We start from the raw sequence: 21525 nt of genomic DNA on the forward strand, positions 1-21525 counted from the left end.
AAGAAAGAAAGAGCATATTGGGAGGCTGGGGCTGGAAGATGTCTGTGAGCTTGAGGCCAGAACGGTCTACAGAGTGACCTCCAGGATAGCAGAGCTACACAGTGAAACTCTGTCTCCAAAATTAAGTTAAATAAACTAATGATGCAACTCAAGGTCTTGTGTGTGTTTCTAAATTTTTATATTTAATTAGTTTAATTATAAATGTAATTAACATGATTATAATGATTTTCCAGTTCTGTGACAATTACTGAGTTTTGAGTACGTACAGTTCAATAACAAAAAACTAATAAAACAAAAAGCATACAAGAAAAACATGGAGTCCATTTTGTGCTGGCCACCTGGTTCTGGGTGTGGGTGTGGGCTGGAATGTGGTTGATATGCCCAGTGGCATTCCAGCAGGTTTGCAACTGCAAATAGTTTCTTGGTTAGGGTGGGACTTTTTGTCCACTTACCCTTCTCCATACTGGATTTTTACAACTTGGGTCTTAAACGAGCAAAAATTATCCAAGAGCAAGACTCAGTGGTTAATAAGAACAGGACCTGTGTTCTGTTCAAAGTGTCCCTGTGAGGTGGTTCACAACAGCCTGTAACCCAAGCTCCAAGGGATCTGATGCCCTTTTCTGGCCTCCACGGGTACCTGTACTCTTGTATAAATATCCCAACCCACCTCTTACAAATAATTCAAAATTAAATATTTTGTTTTGTTTTGTTTTTCAAGACAAGGTTTCTGTATAAGATAGTCATGGCTACCCTGGAACTCACTTTGTAGACTAGGCTGGCCTCAAACTCACAGAGATCTGCTTGTTGAATACTGGGATTAAAGGCATGTGCCACCACCAACCACCTGGCTTAAAAAAATTAATTCTTGGGGGAAAAAAAGAGCCTTACTGGACAGTGGAGGCACATGCATTTAATCCTTGCACTCAGGAGGCAAAGCCAAGTGGATCTCTGTGAGTTCCAAGCCAGCCTGGTCTACAGAGCTAGTTCCTGGACAGCCAGGTTATATAAAGAAACTCTGTCTCAAACAATAACTGCAACAACAAAGCCAAATCTAAAAGTGCTAGGGAACAAGAAATAATGAAAATCAATGCAGACATTAATGAAACAAACACTAAAAAAAAAAAAAAAAATAGGAATCTGAAAGAAGCAATCAAAAAGTCACTAGAGATTGCAACGAAATCTAAAGATTCCAGTGAAACCTGGGATTAGAAGATAGGAAGATAATTTCATTTTATTTATTTATTTTTTATTTATTTATTTATTTATTTATTTATTTATTTTTTTTTTTGGTTTTTCGAGACAGGGTTTCTCTGTGGTTTTGGAGCCTGTCCTGGAACTAACTCTTATAGACCAGGCTGGTCTCGAACTCACAGAGATCCGCCTGCCTCTGCCTCCCGAGTGCTGGGATTAAAGGCGTGCACCACCATCGCCCGGCTGATAATTTCATTTTAATCAGCAGTGGAACAGTCTGAAATAAAACTAACCTCATTCCTTCACTTACAACGAAAAACTGATGTCCAATAAAGTGTTCATCAAAGTCAAAGGCAGACCTGAGCCTAAAATCCAGGGCCTCAGTTAACACTGGCGCTCTAAGCCTGCTTTAAATTGCACTAGGAGACATTCTAGCAATCAGACTCTGCAGGCATGTGTCCAGCGGGTACACGATTCCATTCAGTAGGGGTCGTGAGGCTGTGTGTGCACCCCTTGCCTTTGGCAACCCCTCTTCTTTATGTAATTCTGGTGGAATTGTAGGTATGCTGATGACTCAGAGGAGCCAAAAAGCTCCATTCTAATTAGGGGCAGCAATTGGCCAAAATGTGGCTTACCAGAGGCTTTTGGAAGAAATTATTTGTTAGGGAAAATATATCAGTTCTTCAGGATCCTTAACTGGATGGACATTGAAACCTCTAAATTGCACATGACTGTCATTGCTATCAGAGTGGACTCGATAAAAAGTAAAATCAAATATCTGTAACATTAGCTATTGATGGTAGATTATAGATGTCACCTATTTAGGGTAGGTACTAGAACCCAAAGTCAGCAATTTATCGCAACACCTAGAAAAAATAATGTACTAGTCAAATAGGTTTCCTCTCAAAAATGTGAATTCCAGAGTAAGCATTGAGCAGTTAATATAAAGGACCATAAGGCATCATCAGAATCCTGGGGAGTACCAAAAGACAAAATTGGGATGGGGTGGGTAACAAGCAAAAATAAACCCACATCACAAAAATGTGCCACAAAAGAAAGAACCCTCCCCACCCACACCCACCCTGTAGTAGAGATCGGATCCTTCAAGCTTTCCACCTCCAAATACAGATGAGACACTCATGAGTGGCTTAGCCATTTTAAACACTTCCTAAAAAGCCCATAGATGCTATAAATGCAATAAACCCTATTGTGAGAGACTGAATCACTACAGACAGAAATTCACTTCTTCCATACCACCTCAAAAGGGACACTGACTTTAGCCTTGGCGAGGCATCGTCCTTAGCTAAGAGTCTTGTGATGTGATGGCTTACAGTGATGATCAGCTTGACAAGAACTAGAGGACCTAGTCTCTGAACATGTCTAGAAGGGGCTATCTATAGTAGGTTAACCTCTCGGCATGCCTGTAAAGGCTTTTCTTTATTAACGTTCACTGAGGTGAGGAGACGCTCTGATTGTGGTATCATTATTTCATGGGCTGAGACTTAAACTAAATTAAATGGAAGGAGGGAGGGAGGGAGGGAGGGAGGGAGGGAGGGAGGGAGGGAGGGAGGGAGGGAGGGAGGAAGAAAAGAAAGAAAAGAAAAGTATTCGCCCATTGCTTTCTCCCTCCTGGGCACTAACACAGCATGGCAGGTGCTTCCAGCTCCTGCTGCCTGATTCTTCCTGCCGTGATGGACTGCGCCATCAAACTGTGCACCAGCACAAACCCTTCCTTTCTCAAACTGCTTTGTCTGGTATTTTGTCACACTAATAATACAATGAAGTAATACAGCATGTTAAGAGACATCAGGTAGGGCTGGAGAGATGACTCAGTTAAGAGCACTGACTGTTCTTCCAGAGGTCCTGAGTTCAATTCCCAGCAACCACATGCTGGTTCACAACCATCTATAATGAGATCTGGAGCCCTCTTCTGCCTGCAGATGTACATGAAGACAGAGTTTAACATAACTCGGATGTTAAAAAATAATTTAAAAAAATAATAAAGCTAAAGAGAGAGAAAGATCACCACCACCGACTTTCCTCTCTGAGATCCTACTGTCGCCCCTGTCATGGAGATCCTGCAGCCTGGGTTCCTCAGGATTAGTCCCTTCACACACTCCAGCAGATTATACATGGTGTAGATGTTGGGGTGTGCCAACTCCAAGCCCTGGATGTGTAAGCAGGGATTTTAAATGTGCCTCTTTTACACTTCCACCATAACCGTGAGAACATGTCAGCCAACTAGTCTAAGAATTCTAGGTATATAGACCAAATACACAGCATTAAACCACCCAGGTGATCACAGCCTTTATCAATAAACTACCATGTGGTTCAAGGAAGTTATGACATATGATATCGTGGTCGTTTGTTAATAGCAATAGCTAAGTAAAATAACACAGTAAGGACCCAGTGCCCCGAGCCAGTGTCTTGTTACTTCTCAATTGCTGTAACACAATGACCAAGAAAAATTAAGAACACAACAGATTCGTTGGTCCATGCTGGGCAGCGAGTATCCCCACTAATTACTTCAAGAATAGAAGACAAACGTCTGACTTTCACGTGGCGGGAAGAGAGAACGCAGTAACTTTGCTTGCTCCTTTTACTCTCGTGTGGAAACGCGTGCAGGGTCACATCAGTCAACCATGCAGATCTCCAGAAGTGGAGGACCCTAAGGTGCGCCGTGGAAGTCGGTGACCACAAGCCCAGCTAGAAAGTAGCAGGTAGAAAGAGCAGCGCGCGGTGAGGAGAGGCGGTCCCACCCATGAGGCGGGCAAGCAAAAGGAATCTGCTTGGATTTGAGTTTCCGGGACCTTAGCTAGGACTGTCCCGCTCGCAGACAACCTCGCCAGATCCTCCCTTTTTCGGTGGGACAGTGGGTGAAGCAAGGGGACGCTTCTCGATTGGCTCCCGACAAAGTGGGAAGTCGTGTCCCGGGGCTGAGCGCCGTCCGCGCGCCCGGTACCTGGGAGGGGAGTGGCCAGAGGCAACGGTGGCGAGCGGTCGCCCTTACCTGTCCCAGGAGCTTCCACCGGGCGACCCCCTTGGGCACCGAGACCGCCGATCCCTGGCTGGCACCTCCAATCACGGGACCCTCGCCCGCGACTGCTTCAGTCCCTCCAGCCCCAGCGGCCGCGACGGGCGACTCCATCCCCAGAGCTGGCTGGACGCGGAGGTGCCTCTGCCACAACTCTGCCCAGTTAGGACCTGCCAACTTCTTCCCTGTCAGGACCTGTGACGCCCGGCCTCTAGCCCACAGCCCTTGCGTGCGCCCTCCCCGAATTCCGCATTTCCGGTATTCGCGTCTCCATGGCAACCAGGACAGCGGCGTCACGTCATTGCACCAGTTTTCTGGTAGCCATCTTTAGTGAGGGCGAGCCGGAGTGGGCGGGAACTGTGAAATCGTTACAGAGAGGGGTTTCCTCACTGTTTTCGCCTTTCTCACTTTGTCTCTCGCTCGCTGTAATACCAAAAAAAACAAAAAACAGGGGTCTCTTAAGACAAGTAAATTCAAAAGAGAAACCCCCCCCCCACCACCACCACCACCACCCTCTGACCATAATAAAGATGGAGAAATGTGCTTCACTCTCTGGCTGGATTAATGTTACGTAGAACGGCGTGCTGCAAACTAGCTCTGGGCGGCGCGAGCTAGGTTGTCTCTTCTCGCTGGGTGCTGAATGCAGACATCGGGTGGACGAGGCTGAGGTGACTGCACCTCCTTCTTGAGAGCTTCGGGTTCTCATATTTGTCTTCTCTGCCTTACTCGTTTGTGTCCAGCGCCGGCCTGTCTTTCAATTTGCGTACGTATGGGAGGGTTGCTGGAGGGTCCGCTTTCCTAATTCCTCTCCCCACCACCTTCCAGCCATTCCTGAGTTCTCTAGTCCCCTTTTTGATCCCTGTCTCCTCTGTGCGTGGTAACTGGTACCATTCCCTCACTCCCTGGGATGCGCAGTTGCACAGGGAAACGAGTAGTTTCTCCTAGGAACACCCATTTGTCTTCCCCACCCGTATCCCTTTCCTTGCACACTGTCTTCATGCAGGTGGTGGATAAATGGATTGAGGATATGGGGACAAATTAAGCGATTTAGGGGCGTTTTTCTTCTAAGCTACTGCTCCACTGGTCCGTTATTTTGCTGCGACATAAAAATTTACGGGGGGAGGGGACGTCATAGCTGATGGGATCTGTGATAAAACTGACGCTGACGGTGGTGTTTCTGTGCCGCACCCAACAGTGTTCAACAGACCTAAATTATTACTATGCTAATATACTAAAAAACCTTTTGTTGAGTGCTTACCATGTGCCAGGTACTTGTACTAAATTCTTAACATAAATTTTCTGCTTTTGTTACAAAACTATAACCCCAGACAGTAAGTGGCGTGGTTATTTTTTGTTTTACAAGTGAAGAAATTGAGGCCGAGATGCAAGGCCCAAAGCCTGAACCTGGGTCTCTGGCTATGGCTGTTATAATGAACTTACCTTCCAGCAGAAACCAAAGATGACTCCACATCTCATTTGTGCATCTTGCGGGTTCTTTTTTTTTTTTTTTTTTTTATCCTTTTATGGTTAAGTTCAATAACTCATGTACAAGATGAGGCAGCAAAACAGTTGGACTTTCTGCTGGACCAGGTGACTTGAGGAAATTTCTGGAGCTTCCCAGAGCCACTGTTGGGTCACCTGTTAAACGAATGACATCATCATTTCTTCATCAAGAATACAGGAAACTTAAATTAGACGAATAGATGAAAAGTATCTGGCACCTGGACAACACTCAACAAATATTAATCCCCCTCTTTTATTAAGTAATTCAGACTTTTCTCGTTTGTCTTTCACACACAAACCAGTGATACACCCCAAATTATGTAAGGTAAAAAGCCGTTGTGCTTTGGAACACCCTCAGTTCCTGAGATTCCCATGGAGTAGTTACTTGTTTGCACATCTTTATTTTGTTTCTTGTTTTCTGTTTTTTGTTTTAGTTTGTCCATATGTGCACCCGAACCATTGCTGCTTAGCCTCAGCCTAGTAAAATTGACCTCACAAATGACATGTTTAAGTCAGACCTGCCAAGAAATGATTTGAAGGAACTGTAACTCATACAAGTTTTTCAGTTTACTTAACCTAAACTGTCAGATGTCTGCAATTGTTTGTGACCTCAGGGGCTCATGACTCCCAGAGGGGGGATAAGATGTGTTGATCTCGAGTGCTTGGGATCCCATTACTGTATAGTTTACATATGACATCGTACACGTGAAGGGGTCAGAAACCAGGGACTTTGCTACCATGCAGCAGACGACCAAATTCTTTCTCCGAGCTTTGAAGCATAGTGTTCCTCACCTTGGGAAATGCATGCAGAAACAGAATTACTGTAACTTCGCCAACCATTATTACAATAGAATAAGATTGAAAAAGTATCACCTGCAGAATAAATCCAAGATATCAGAATTAGCAAGAAACGTCCCGAGTCGGAGCTTCTCATGTAAGGTATGAACTATTTAAGTTAACCTATTTGTAGGCTGTTAATATTAATTTTAGTGCATAAATAGTGGGTAAGATATCTATTACTAATTTTCTCAGTGATTCTAATTTGATTTTAAGATTTTTCAGGCTCAAATATCTGTAACCAATATGAGTACAAAAGAACATATATAATGCAACTATAACCACGTTTTCTAAAACCCTAATAAATCTATAATGATGTACATAAAATGTAGATTCGTAAAACTGATTGATCACAGGACTTACTGTGCCTGAAAATGTGCTTTAAAATATAGCTATTTCTAAAATTACCAGAATGTTATACCTAAAATTACTACAAATTATACCTCTTAATAAAACCTAGTAATATGCTAATTCTTGTATGATTCGTAAACTTCAGTAAATGCCATGTAGTTGTATATAAAGGAATGAAAAGCTATCAAGCATTTTTGACAACCTGTGTTCCTCAAAGAAAATGCTGTTACCCTTCTGCCAGGCCGCGAGTTACAGGCTGGAATTCAGCCTTGAGGAACTGATGGCACATATGGAGAGTAGCGCCATATTCCGGTCTGCCTGAGACAGGCCCACTGTGCACCTGTTGTCCCTGTGTAGTTATTAATAGTCCTCGATCTTCTCAAAAGTGTTGCTGTCACGCTGGTTGTCATACTTAACTTGAAATTGGGCTGTTCGCTCTGTCGTTTCTTTGACAGGTATCCTCTACTTTTCGGTTGTGTTCCTGAGGTTCCTTCCACTACACTTGAGGGTGCTAACCTAACAACATGCTAGCATGATTTTACCATTTTCTTGCATAGTGATTTTCGTGTAGTCTGTCTTGGCTTCCTCTAATTGTAGTAAATTATATATTTTGAAAGTTACCATTTTAGCCAGTTCTGGTGTGGAACTCAATGGCATTAGTTACAGTCACAGGATTATAATGCAACTATAACCATGTTTTCCAGAACCCTATCATATGGCCCTCTCCAAAAACACCCCAACAGTTTCTGTTGCCCTCACCCGGGACATCTAATCTACTCCCTATATCTATGAATTTGCCTATTCTGACATTTTGGATGAGCAGAAGTACACAATAACTACTTTTTATTTATTTGGTTTGTTTAATTTTGCTAATGTTTTTAGGGCTTGTTCATGTATCCTAACTTCATCCCTCTTTACAGAGATAATATTCCATTTATATAATCTTGTTGACCATGTCCTTTGCTTTACAGAAGCTTTTCCGTTTCAGGAGGTCCCATTTATTAATTGTTTCTCTCAGTGTCTGTGCTGCTGGGGTTCTATTTAGGAAGTGGCTCCCTGTGCCAATGAGTTCAAGTATACTTCCCACTTTCTCTTCTGTAAGGTTCAATGCGGCTAGCTTTATGTTGAGGTCTTTGATCCATTTGGACTTGAGTTTTGTGCGTGGTGATAGATATGGGTCTATTTTCATTCTTCTACATGTTGATATCCAGTTATGCCAGCACCACTTGTTAAATATGCTTTCCTTTTTCCATTTGATATTTTTTGCTTCCTTGTCAAAAATCAGGTGTTCGAAGATGTGTGGATTGATATCTGGGTCTTCTATTTGGCTCCATTGGTTCTCCTGTCTGTTCTTATGCCAGTACCAGGCTGTTTTCAGTACTGTAGCTCTGTAGTAGAGTTTGAAGTCAGAGATTGTGATGCCTCCAGAAGTTCTTTTATTGTACAGGATTGTTTTGGCTATCCTGGGTTTTTTGCTTTTCCATATGAAGTTGAGTACCGTTCTTTCCATGTCTTGAATAATTTTGCTGGGATTTTGATGGGCATTGCGTTGAATCTGTTTGCCATTAGTTTCTAATGGTAGTTCTCGTCCTCCTCTTCCTGGACTTCATACATTTCAGCCTTTTAAATTGTTTCCTTAGGAACATTAGCTTGACTCTCTGATTCTTACCTTTACACACTTAGAAACTTTAAAGTTCCCTTTTTCTGTTTTGTTTGGTTTCTAATGTAGACTTACCATACTCTATGCTCATAAACTTTAAAGTTCTAGCTACTGCACTAAGCCTTTGAGTGGCTTCACTTTGCATGAGTAGAACATTTCGTCACTTGGTCTAGGTTTATAAATAGTAAGCAGGCATTGCCACCAGAGTAGCAGCTGTGAAATTAGCTCACACAGTGAGCCAGGAGGGTGTCTCTGAAGCTGTCTGTCTCTGAGACAACTTTTAATTTTGTCATGCATTCCCACTCCTAGAAACTGACCTGGCTGACAGCAGCCCCACAAATAGAAGCTCCTTTAGGAACGTCCTCCCCTGGCAGAGCAGTTCTGCTTTCCTGTGTTCTGTGTTCCACCCCTCCCTCCGTGACAAATACACGACCTAATGCTGGGCGTTTATTCGCTATGCTCCCAGAGACCTGAGGAAGCCTTCTAAAGAGAAGCCATAGGTGTGGAAATACTCCGGAGACAAAAATACACATTTCTTTCTTTTAACAGGTTCCTCTGGGTTCCAAATTAGTCCACTCTTACAGGTTCTAGTAAAGTAGAAGGCCTTTAATTGGGCCTATTTAAAGACCCCCTGCTCATATAAACTAACTGAAGAACAAGAGAAGACAGTGTGTGTTATAGAAATAATGGAAAGGGAAAGAACCAGCCAGGACTGCGGTGACTGTCGACTAGACAGCGTTCCTAATTTTCTTCACTCAGAAGCATGCAGAATCAACAAGCTCAAACCTCACTATGCTTTGTTACCCTAGCAACCAGTTATACAACTTTGGGATTCTTCGGTACCAACTGCTGCAATCTAGATGTGTGTCAGCAATGAAAAAAGCAGGTTTCTAGATCTGAAGCCGTTTCTGTTGAATTAGAATGTCAGTGGCTGAGGCTTAAGGATCTGATTTCTTCTTTATTTTTGAGGCAAGATCTGTGTTCACAAGAACTCTTGTTGATACAATCCTCTTGCCTCAGCATCTCAGGTAACTGGGATCATAGGCATCACTCCAGCCAGAAGTCTGGTCTGTTTGTTTGTTTGTTTAGGTTCCTTGGGTAACCAAAATGCAATGCCTGCCTGCCTGCTTGCCACTGACACTATATTTAGAAACCGGAGGTCCTTGGTGATGAAGCGTTGTTGCTCTAACCCTAATTCATTCACTTGTAACGTTCCTTTCTGGCCAGCACCTGAAGTTTCTATAGTGCAATGACCAGGCAGTATTTAGTCCATTCTGCTTACTTTTGCCAGTGATGCCTCGCATGCATGAAGCCCTGGGTTCAGCCAGGACAATTGGTCATGGTGCCAACCACTGTAATCTTAGCACTCAAGAGGCAGAGACAGGAGGAGAGGTGTCACGATGTCCATCCCACCAAATGAGAGTCAAGACCATTGCCCAGCCTCTGGTCAATTTAAGCAAACTCTATTTTCTGTCAGACAGGGCTATCTCCCTAAAATAGGATATGAAAATATAGCCCCAAACATAGGAAAGGTAGGGATCATATAGTTCAGAAGACTGTAAGATTGGAGGGTTTTCAAGGCTTCGGAGGTTTCCAGAGGAATTTTGGTCTCGTGGGAATGTGGCTGAAGATTTTTAAATTATTTGGCAGAACATTTTATCTATCAAGATATATTCAAGGTGTGAGTCAAACTCCATAAGATGGGGAGCATGCCAAATTCCAGAACAGGTTAAAGTACAATTGACTTGAATTTTGCAGCAAGCAGAAATGAACTTGTGACCTTTTAACAAGATGACCTCCATCCTTAAGATGGAGTCAGGCTGGCCCAGCAATGGTCATCCTCAGCTCCATAGCATAAAGGGACACTCAAGGCCTGCCTGGGATAAATGAACTTTTGTTTCTGAAACAAAAAGCAGAGTGGGTTGTAAGAGATCAGTACAGTGGAGAACAAAAAAAAGTAAGAATGTGGGCAGAGAATGGAAGAAAGCACATATTTTATACGATGGTAAGTGTTGGACTCATGGGCAGGATGGCGTGTGAGTGCAGACATCAAGACTGTAAGATTGGAAAGAGTAAGACAGAAAGAAGCCAACCACAGAGACATCTCATGCAGAGGGTTCTAGGCAGTCAGAAGAATCTTCCATTTATATTGTCATTGAATTTTAGAGTCAAGGTTATATTAGTCTAATAAACTAAGTTGAGTAATTCTGTCTTCTTTCCTGTTTTTTTTTTAAATGGTTGATTATGAGATTTTTTTTCCCTTTGATTATTGGAGGGGGCGTGAGGGAAGTGGGAATAGCTGAAACAAGCTTTTTCTATTTAGCCCAGACTTATCTGAAACCCAAAGTCCTCCTGCCTCATCCTTCTATGTGCTCTATTATAACTAATTATACCATGTTTCTCATATCTAATATTCTTTGTCTTTTTCTGGATCAGTTTTATTATACATTTGTCATTTTTAGTAGTTTTCTGGGGATGGGGAATGATTTTTTAAATTTTCTCATTTTTCTTTACTTGGGCTTTACTTTTCAGTCTCCTCTAATGGAGATGCCGCATCTGTGTGCCTGCTACTGATTTGGTTTCCTCTAATGGAGATGCCGTGTCCGTGTGTGCACTATTAGTTCAGTCTCCTCTAATGGAGATGCCGTGTCCATGTGTACACTATTAGTTCAGTCTCCTCTAATGGAGATGCCGTGTCCGTGTGTGCACTATTAATTCAGTCTCCTCTAAGGGAGATGCCGTGTCCATGTGTACACTATTAATTCAGTCTCCTCTAATGGAGATGCCATGTCCATGTGTCCCGCTAATGACTGTTTTGGCTGAAACATTAGCTGCCAGTGTCTCTGGTGCTAGAGGACATTATTCTCTCTGTAAGCAGTAGCTCTGGTGCTGTGTGGACGCTGTGCGTTGTTCTTGCCCAGTGAGTTTAACTGTCGGTGATTTCAGTCCTGTTTGTCTCACCAGAGCTCATCGAATGGTCCGCCTGCCACACTTCCCACGTTGTCTAGCTAGTTTTATTCTGTAAAGGGAGGTTTCTTTGCCAGGCAGTGGTGGCACACACCTTTAATCCCAGTGACAGAGAATCTCTGTGAGTTCAAGGCCAGCCTGGTCAACAGAGCAAGTTCCAGTACAACCAGAGCTACGCAGACAGACCCTGTTTCTTCAAGGTTCTTTTTCTCTTTTAATTTTTATTTGATCCAAATGTTTGGTTTTTTTTTTTATTTGCTTGTTTGTGGAGTTTACTTTTTCAGTGCATTTGAACTAATTAGTTGTTCTTCTTTTTGACACTCAAATTACCCCACATGTGGCTAGTGAGTGCCCCTTCATACTGTCCCTTGTGTCCTGTTGACACGCCTCTGTTGTCCTGGGAACACTGCCTTTGTGGTACAAGATTTGCCAAGCCTACCTTGTGCTCTCCCTACCCAAGGTCTGAAATTGGCCATTTATTAATGAGCTCATTTTCTTTTTTTTTTTTTTTTTTTTTTTTTTTTTGGTTTTTCGAGACAGGGTTTCTCTGTGGTTTTGGAGCCTGTCCTGGAACTAGCTCTGTAGACCAGGCTGGTCTCGAACTCACAGAGATCCGCCTGCCTCTGCCTCCCAAGTGCTGGGATTAAAGGCGTGCGCCACCACCGCCTGGCATGAGCTCATTTTCTATTCAGTGTTTTTCTACTTCACGATTTCTTGTCTTCAAAGTTTAACATTTTTGCCGTAATAAAGTTGCATATTTGATTGTTATACCTTTCATTGTTTAAGTGGGTTTTATGTTGGGCCCTTTGGAAAGTAGTAAATGGTGGGTTTCGCTTCTGATGGAGTGATAGTGTACATGAGTTGGCATGGGAATGAAGACGGGGCGGGTGATAGAGAGCTTGCTGAGCGTTTACAGGGCCCTGACTCAGACTCCCAGACCACAGCCTGGGAGTGATGGCACTCATCTGTAATCCCAGCACTCTAGAGGTAGAGGATCGGATGTCTAAGGTCACCTTCCACTACAAGCAAGTGTAAGCCCTGCCAGAGATTCATGAGATTCTAAAAAAAGAAAATCTTTTCAGTTAGGCGTTAAGTATTCTCTGGACTCAAGTAAGCAGAGGTTCAAGGCTTCTCATCTGCGAAGGTAGAGTTTCAAGACAGATTTCTAGTGATATTCTGGGTTATAATTATTGTTCTAGCAATAGTAGAGGGCTATTGATAGATCAGCCATAGACAGTATAAAAATGCAAAAACCTTAATTATTTTGACTGCAAATAATTACTCAAAAATCAACTGTATGATTGAAAGCAGAAGTTGAGGACTGAGGAGATGAGTCGGTGGGTGGGTGCTGCCAAGACGTACCGCCTGAGCTCAGTCCACAGAGTGAAGGCAAGCACTGACTCCCACAAGTCGACCTCTAACCTCCATGGCCCCCAACATTAAATAAATAAATACATAATAATTTTGCAAGAAAGATGATGCTGAAAGTTGAGATTACAGTAACAACTGTGATGACTAAAGCAAATCTAGTACAAATCATTAAAGCATCCCCCCAAATTTTAAAGAATAACTGTTCAAAGGATTATTGTCCATTTAGTCCATCTTGATAAATTTTCTGTTTTGTTGTGTTTACTTTTAGGTTGTAAACTCCTTACTATATAAACAACATATGTAGCTTACATTCTCAACATGATTGGTAAAGTACCATGAACATACTTAGGCAGTAAATATCTATCGGCTGCTTGGGGGTCCTCCCCAACAGCTCGGGTAAAGTACCATGAACATACTTGGGCAGTAGATATCTCTCGGCTGCTGGGGTCCTCCCCAACGGCTCGGTGCCCCTCTGGCACCATCGCTGTGCAGCTGCTGTCTCTAGCAGAGAGCTGAAGAATCAGGCATCTTGACTAAAATATTTTTGTTTAAGCAAGGCAAGGCAGTGGAGTTTGAATTATTGACGGTTTTTCTACTTTGACAGTTTTAGGTTTAGCCTTATCCAAGTGGTGATGATCTATCTAGTACTTACCTGCTCTCCAGAACGCGCCCAGAATGCCTAGCTTACTGCCCCAATAAGGCACAGTAGGTGATTCTGTAGTTTCTTCTTCATGTCTACTAAACGTTATTACATTTCATTGCTTTTCCTTCCTTTTTTATAATAAGCTATCCCTTAAACAGGAAGCAGGGAGCTAGGTGGTAGGGAAACTTTTAACCCCAGCACTTGGAAGCAGAGGAGGCGAATTTCTGAGTTCAAGGCCAGCCTGGTGGTACAGAGTTCCAGGGCAGCCAGGGCTACACAGATAAGCCCTGTCTCAAAACAAATAAACAAACAAGCTAACAACAAAAAAGGAAAGCTTTGTTGTTATGAGCTGTTATTTAACTTTTTTTTTTAAAGATTTATTTATTTATTATGAATACAATATTCTGCCTGTATGTATACCTGTACCTCTGAAGAGGGCACCAGATCTCATTATAGATGGTTCTGAGCCACCATGTGGTTGCTGGGAATTGAACTCAGGACCTTTGGAAGAGCAGGCAATGCTCTTAACCGCTGAGCCATCTCTCCAGCCCCTGTTATTTAACTTTTTGATCCAATAAACAGTTCTAGTTTGTAGAGTTACATATCCCAACAACATAAGAAACTGGTAATAAAATAGAATAAATTTTGTAACTGTTCTATGAATAAATTAATAGCCAACATCTATCAGCTAAGAAATGTCTTCCTTTCTTTTTTTTTTTTTTTTTTTTTGGTTTTTCGAGACAGGGTTTCTCTGTGGCTTTGGAGCCTGTCCTGGAACTAGCTCTGTAGACCAGGCTGGTCTCGAACTCACAGAGATCCGCCTGCCTCTGCCTCCCAAGTGCTGGGATTAAAGGCGTGCGCCACCACGCCCGGCCGAAATGTCTTCCTTTCTGATAGTTCCTTTCACGATGTGCTTCAGTGCTTATAAAACTCAACAGGGTCCCCCACCTCGCATCCAGATTAAATATGTAAAAGTTCAAAGCATTTCTTTCCTCTTTAGCTGTATGTAGTGTTTTTGATGTTGCCAGGGCTTCTTAGTGCTCCTAGAAGTATCTTAAGGACTCATACACTTATTAAAATGTGTCATGTCTGTTTTCTTTTGATGGCTTGAGAAAGAATAAGATCGTAAAAACACATTTCATAAATATCTTGATGTGGTATCTGTGTTAAAAATAAAAAGTACAATTAATTACAAAAAGCAAAGACATCTCCCTAAGTTTGAAAAATTTTGATCATACCACCAAAAATGTTCCTAGGATCTTTTGCCTATTAAGCCAGAAAACGAAAACTCCCATTCTGAAAGCATGGATGCATTTGAAAAAGTGAGAACAAAATTGGAAACTCAGCCCCAAGAGGAATATGAAATCATCAATGCCGAGGTAAGTTGCGCTGAGTCTTCTGTGAGAATCATATAAGCTGTCAGTCCAGAGGCAAACGAGCACCTTGTAATTCGTAGACATATCATCACAGTCTTGTTGCATGTGGCCTCTCAAGCATGCTAAGCATTTCAACTTTAAACAGTAGGCAAAATGGTCTTAAAATTAGAACTGAAGATAAAGCATGAAGCATGATAGATGAATTCTGGGTAGATGTTGGAGAATAACAGCTCCAGTGTGGATTTGTAGCAATTCCAAGGAGGTGCATATAAAGCGTCATTTATTTATTATTCCCAAAGTATCTATGTTGTAGCTACATTTTTATAAAAGGAAAGTCACTGTAGTAAAGCTAAATTGTCACTTTATCAATCATAAATTTTCAATTGAAATAAATTGAACAAAGAGATTGAAAATCTTTTCAGTAAGACTGGAAAACAGGCCAGAGATTAGAAGTGAAAATGGCATACATAGTAAAATACGCAGAGTAGTAACAATTCCAGATTCCAGATATGTCACCTGAAACCAAGGAAGCCGATCACTCACGTTTGAGATGTATTAGACAAGAAGAGCCCTGTAATGTTTATCACTCACAGTGAAGGTGTGTTAGACAAGAGCCCTGTAATGTTTATCACTCACAGTGAAGGTGTGTTAGACAAGAGCCCTGTAATGTTTATCACTCACAGTTAAGGTGTTAAACAAGAACCCTGTAATGCTCATTTCTCGACCTCAAACCCTGTCTCACTACAGCGTACCTGGTATAAAATCAACCAGGGCTGCACAGGTGATGGCAGGGATTTTGAAGCAAGGGTACCAGGAAGTTGATTGGCATTTCAAACTCGCCACAGTTTTCCCATCTTAAAGATGCCATTTGACATCATTAATTGAATTCCACTCTACAAATATTAGATGAATGAGTATAGATTTTGTTAGCTGTTGCATCTGCATATTAGAAATCGTCAACCATTCTGAATGGAGGACAGCTGTTTCTTTACCTGTGTTGTAAAAATGGTCCATTTCCTATTTCATATTCAGTAGATCTGCCTCTTATGATATGATAGGTCCCATCTCTTCATCTGAAGTAGTCAAACTATTAAATAACTAAGTAGACCGGGTGGTGGTGGTGCACGCCTTTAATCCCAGAACTTGGGAGGCAGAGACAGGAGCATCTCTGTAAGTTTGAGGTCAGTTTGTTCTACAGAGCGAGTTCTACGATGGGGCCCAGAGCTCCACAGAGAAACCCTATCTCAAATAAATAAATAAATAAATAAATAAATAAATAAATAAATAAAGCTATTGTAAGTTAAGTCATGTTTCTTTTCGTTGTCAGATTAAGCATGGCGGTTTTGTTTATTATCAAGAAGGTTGCTGTTTGGTTCGTTCCAAAGACGAAGAAGGTAATTTGAACAAGAAGCTTCATAGTAGTTGTTCAGAGCTATTAGAATAGATTTCTTAAAGATTATACCTAAATTTTTTAAATGATTGGTTTTAAATATCTTAAACTGGTGTTAAAAACCACACAAAGAAGCATTAACGGAGCGTGGGGATAGACTCTAGCATGTTTTATATATGTTCTGTGTCTCAATGCTAGGTACTTCATGTACATTATGTGAGTCATTTGTATTTTGTCATTTCTGTAGTCTGTAAATACTAGACCAGCACTCCTCAACCTGTGGGTCACAACCCCTTTGCAAACTCCAAAAAATATTTACATTATGGTTCATAACAGTAGCAAAATTACAGTTATGAAGTAGCAGTAAAATAATTTTACAGTTGGGGAGGTCACCACAACTTGAGGAACTGTGTTAAAGAGTCGCAGCGCTGGGAAGATTGAGAACCACTATACTAGACTTTTGTAATAGCTCATAGATTTATACATAGAAGAGTATTGCATAAAATATTTTTAAGTAATGATTGTAGGAGGACCTCAGTATATGGCTTCAGAATGCTAACATTTGCAAGTATATGTTATGGAGTTCTCGTATCCCTGCCTACCTTTATGCAGCAGACAGTGATAATTATGAAGTCTTGTTCAACCTGGAGGAACTCAAATTAGACCAGCCCTTCATTGATTGTATCAGAGTTGCTCCCGATGAGAAATATGTGGCTGCCAAGATAAGGACTGAGAATTCGGAAACATCCACCTGCATAGTCGTGAAGCTCAGCGATCAGCCTGTAATGGAAGCGTCTTTCCCCAACGTGTCTAGTTTTGGTAAGCCCCAAGTCAAGCCCCTTGAAAAGGCAGCCATAGTGAGCCTCTCGCACTTCTAAAAGTCTTTAGCCCGTGGTAGGGAAGAAGATGGTGATGATCAGGGCCTGGTCCATCTCTCTTGACTCCACCTCTTCCTATGGACTTCTGTTGTGAAATACTCCCTGCTTTAATTATCTAAGTGGGTCACTTTAAAATTGTGCTCGTGGGGGACTGGAGAGATGGCTCAGTGACTTGGAACACATATATTACTCTTGAAGAGGACCCATGGTCAGTTTTCAGTGCCCATGCTGGGCAGCCCACAACCACCTGTAACTATAACTCTTGGAGGATCCAACAGAGACCCACATGGAGACACATACATAAACATAAGTAGAAATTAAAAAAAAAATATTTCATAAACTGACAAAAGGGTTTGTGGGGAAAAATACTTGCCACATGCTTGGCCTGATTTTAAGCCCCAGAACTCATGGTGAAAAGAGACAGCCAGTTCCGGAGAGTTGTTCTCTGATGTTCACACCTGCACCACGACCCCCACACACACTTGTATTCACACACACTTCATACACTCACCAATAAATAAAGTAAATAAAGCATATCTTAAATAAAGCAGTGTTCATGTTTTTGAGATACTTCTAATCTAAGTTCCACATGTATATTCTGTTCTAGAATAATTCTCAGTCAGTTTATCATGACGGCTAAAGTGTTGCGGATGCTGCTTCTTGATAGTTTATTCAAGTTTAAAGTTGCTTATTTTTTATTACTTGTTATCATGGAGACCTATTATAGCACATTTCTTAGAGTCACACCTGAAAACTAGAACATGTTGAGCTGACATCAGTGAAAACTGGCATTTTCGTAGTAGATTTAACTTTAAATTTTATTATTTATCGTCTTGAACATGTTCACACTTTGTCTTCCCTTTACATTGCCATTATTTTATTTTCTGAATTGCTTAATTAGATGCTTTTGCATTGAATTGAAAATTGAAATGATATTCTACCTAATGCATTCTTTGGTATGTGTGAGTCATCCTTTCTTTCTGTTTGTCTCTATCTATCTATCTATCTATCTATCTATCTATCTATCTATCTATCTATCTATCTATCTATCTATCTATCTATCTCTGTCCCCCCTGCCATGTATCTGTGTGTCTTTGTCTGTATCTGCGTTACACGCATGTGAGTATGCAGGTGTAGGTATCCATGCTTGCTCATGCAATGGCCAGAATAAAACATTGTCGTCTTCCTCCATCAATCATCCCCTGCCTCAGTGCTTTGAGACAGAATCTGTCACTGAGCCAGGAGCTTCCCATTTTGGCTAAGCTGACTGGCTAGCAAGGAAGCCCTTGTGATCCATCTCTCAGCACCCCAACCCCCACCCCAGGAGTTACAGCCATGCACTGTGAGTGCTGGAGAGTCAGACTCAGGTACCCATGTTTCTCCCAGCCCCTGCATAGTGAAGTCTAGGAAATACATTTTTGCATCAAACCTCTAAGGTCAGAGTTCACATAATATAGTAATGACTTACAGTGACTGTCAGCCAGGTGGCAGTCATGATGTAATTGTGTGCAAATCTCCGTTGGCAGGCTCTGGAGAAAGGAAGGACCTTGCTAAAATGCATTCGGTAGCTTGAGCTGTCTACACCCTGGAAGCAGACATTGAACACAGTGGGAAAGAAAGTGATCAGTGTTTCTTCAATTTAGCAGCCATCTCCCAAAAGCAAATGTGACTTTACCAATATCTTTTTTTAACACTGAAGATTATGGATTTTTATTTAGGTGCCTGATTAGACTAAGTAATTGAAAATTTGGACCGCTGTAGTGGTGTTTTATGTATGTTCTCTGGCTTATCTATAAGCACAGGTTTGATTCAGTCAGGTTTGTGCTATATACAGGTTTCCAGGGCTATGCTATATACACATTTCTTCACTTGGCAGTCGGCAGGCAACCTTTGAGTGCTACACCTTTCTGAACAACACGCAGGGAGGTGTGTAACTCCTCTCGTTCCTCCCTTGCAGAATGGGTGAAGGATGAGGAAGATGAAGACGTCTTGTTCTACACCTTCCAGCGGAACCTTCGCTGCCATGACGTGTATCGAGCCACATTTGGTGACAACAAACGTAACGAGCGTTTCTACACAGAAAAGGACCCAAGGTGCCAGAATGCTGCAGCCACCCTCTTCTCCAGAGCAGTCCCCGTGTTCTCAGTGCTGATCTTGTTGTCTCAAAGTGTCGAGAGCTGAAGAAAATTATTATTTTATTATTCTGCCTTTTAGAACTAATCTATAGAGTTTGCCAAATTCTATCAATATGGGATACCTGATTATGAAAAGATTATAAATATGGCCATAAAGAGCCAAGGTTTTATCATTTTCATTTTCAGTACTTCAGTTGTTGGTTATTTAAAAACAATTTTTCATTTTGATGGGAGAATATCTCTTAAATTCATGTCCAGGCAAGGGCCTACTAATATATTCTTAAAGGTCATTCCTTTTTAAATATTGACTTTGTTTTCAAATATTTCTATTTCTAGAGCATAAAATCCATATATTCCAATGAACACTGCATTGTGTAGATTCTGAAGGGAAAGGTCTATGCTAAATTTAAAAATTTGATTTGTAAGTCACTGAATAGCCAGCATTTATCTCTCCCCAGCACCCTCACACACACATTTTTTTTCCTGGCAGAAATTCTATTCACCAAAAACAGAACTGAATTTTTAAAAGCAAAGAATCTCCAAACCCAATGGTCTAGTGAAATGGGCTCAGAGAAACCCTGATCATATGATGTGTGTTATATTGGTATCATACCAATCACTTGACATCTTAGACATTTCCAGAGGAATTTTAGCTGTACATCTGTAATGTTTTACAAATTAATATCTTTTATCCAGACAGCTAAAGATTTATGGGAAGTAAACAGCAAAGTGGACAGCTATGTAGCTCTTCACCCATTGCTTCTCTTTATGTTGGAACCTGACTCTTCCAATAAGAAAGAGAATTCGAGGCTGCTGTGGTAACGCATGCCCTTGACACACACCTTTAATCCTAGTATTCAGGAGTCAGAGGCAGATGAATCTCTGTGAGTTCGAGGTCAGCCTGGTCTACATAGTAAGTTCCAGGATAGCCAGAAAAAATAGTAAGACCCTGTCTCAAAAATCCAAAAGAAAACAAAAAAGAAGAAAGAAAAAAAAATTAGCTAAGAGTAACCCTATTCCACCTACAAGGGCTTAGCCGGGAGTGTCTTCTGCTCCGCCTATGAGTGGTTCTGTATTCTTCACTGGTACTCATAAGATTGCCCTTGAAGAAACCGTTTCTTTCCTTGTTAAATTTTATTTTATTGTACGGGTATTTTTCCTGTATGTGTGTCTGTGTAGCACATGCATACCTAGGACCCACAGAGGCCAAGAGAGGGCATTGGATGCCTTGACCTGGAGTTACAGACAGTTGTGAGCTACAATGTGGGTGCTGGGGATTGATCCCAGATCCTCTGGGAAAGTAGCCAGTGCTCTTAACTGCTGAGTCACCCATCTAGCCCTCCAAAAGCAGTTCTTGTTCAGTTTTTAATATATTGTAGTATTTCACCTGCGATGCTTAAGGATCAGTGACATCCACTCCAAATGATGCCACTGATTCCAGATGTTTTCTGGGGTTTCTAACTCAGCTCCAGCTCTCGTTCCTACTTCTGAGCATACCCTTTATTTAAATATGTGTAGGGAGGTTTAAGAGCGTCAGGTCATTTCAGGCTAAGCACTCACACAGCTAATAATACTCCAGAGTGGGAAAGGAGAGTTTCCTACCCAAACCCGATGTCTGCGACCAGTACAGCGATAACTTCATGCAGCCCTGTGCTTTTCTTCCCTTGCAGCTATTTCGTTTTCCTTTATCTTACAAAAGACAGCCGTTTCCTCACCCTAAATATCATGAACAAGATGACTTCGGAGGTGTGGTTGATAGACGGCCTGAGCCCTTGGGACCCGCCAGTGCTGATTCAGAAGAGAATACATGGGGTCCTTTACTATGTCGAACATCGAGATGACGAATTATACATCCTCACCAATGTTGGAGAACCTACAGAATTCAAGGTAGTTCTCCATTCTGCCTGTTCCCATTGGGATGGCTTTCCCTCATCAACCTGCCTTGCTACAAGAGAGAATGGGGGAGGGGTTTAATGTGTGATTGGCACTGCCTTCCTGTGCATTGCCAGTCCCATTTCTCTCCCCTTAGACATGACATTTCAACCTACTGTATTTCTATTTATAACATCAGTAAACGACACATTCTGCAGTGTCTGTGTTGTGACAACCAAACTGGTTGGCTTAAAGGAGCAGTCTACCTCCGGGTTGTGAGTTGGCTGTTGGAGTAGTCTCAGGCAGGCGTACCAACG

General features: G+C 41.8%; 2 protein-coding genes across 6 annotated transcripts in view; one reads left to right on the plus strand and one right to left on the minus strand.

Annotated features, from left to right (window-relative positions):
* Nucleotides 1-4449, minus strand: part of Camkmt (calmodulin-lysine N-methyltransferase) — a 399762-nt gene extending 395313 nt beyond the window's left edge. The window contains exon 1 of the mRNA XM_057791968.1: nt 4202-4449. Coding sequence (XP_057647951.1) covers nt 4202-4339 — 138 coding nt within the window. The 5' untranslated portion in view covers nt 4340-4449. The remainder of the gene's footprint in view (nt 1-4201) is intronic.
* Nucleotides 4450-4830: 381 nt separating this feature from the next.
* Prepl (prolyl endopeptidase like) overlaps nt 4831-21525 on the plus strand; it is a 31626-nt gene continuing 14931 nt past the window's right edge. The window contains exons 1-7 of one of the 5 annotated variants that reach the window (XM_057766842.1): nt 4831-4988; nt 6163-6667; nt 14814-14936; nt 16261-16327; nt 16936-17142; nt 19159-19294; nt 21007-21223. In XM_057766842.1, coding sequence (XP_057622825.1) covers nt 6467-6667; nt 14814-14936; nt 16261-16327; nt 16936-17142; nt 19159-19294; nt 21007-21223 — 951 coding nt within the window. In that variant the 5' untranslated portion in view covers nt 4831-4988; nt 6163-6466. Of the gene's footprint in view, nt 4989-6162; nt 6668-11724; nt 11744-14813; nt 14937-16260; nt 16328-16935; nt 17143-19158; nt 19295-21006; nt 21224-21525 lie in introns of those variants that run through there. The other 4 variants (XM_057766850.1, XM_057766854.1, XM_057766861.1 and 1 more) reach the window with 4 other exon arrangements.

Source organism: Chionomys nivalis, chromosome 1 (genome assembly GCF_950005125.1).
Source record: "Chionomys nivalis chromosome 1, mChiNiv1.1, whole genome shotgun sequence".
NCBI lineage: Eukaryota > Metazoa > Chordata > Mammalia > Rodentia > Cricetidae > Chionomys > Chionomys nivalis.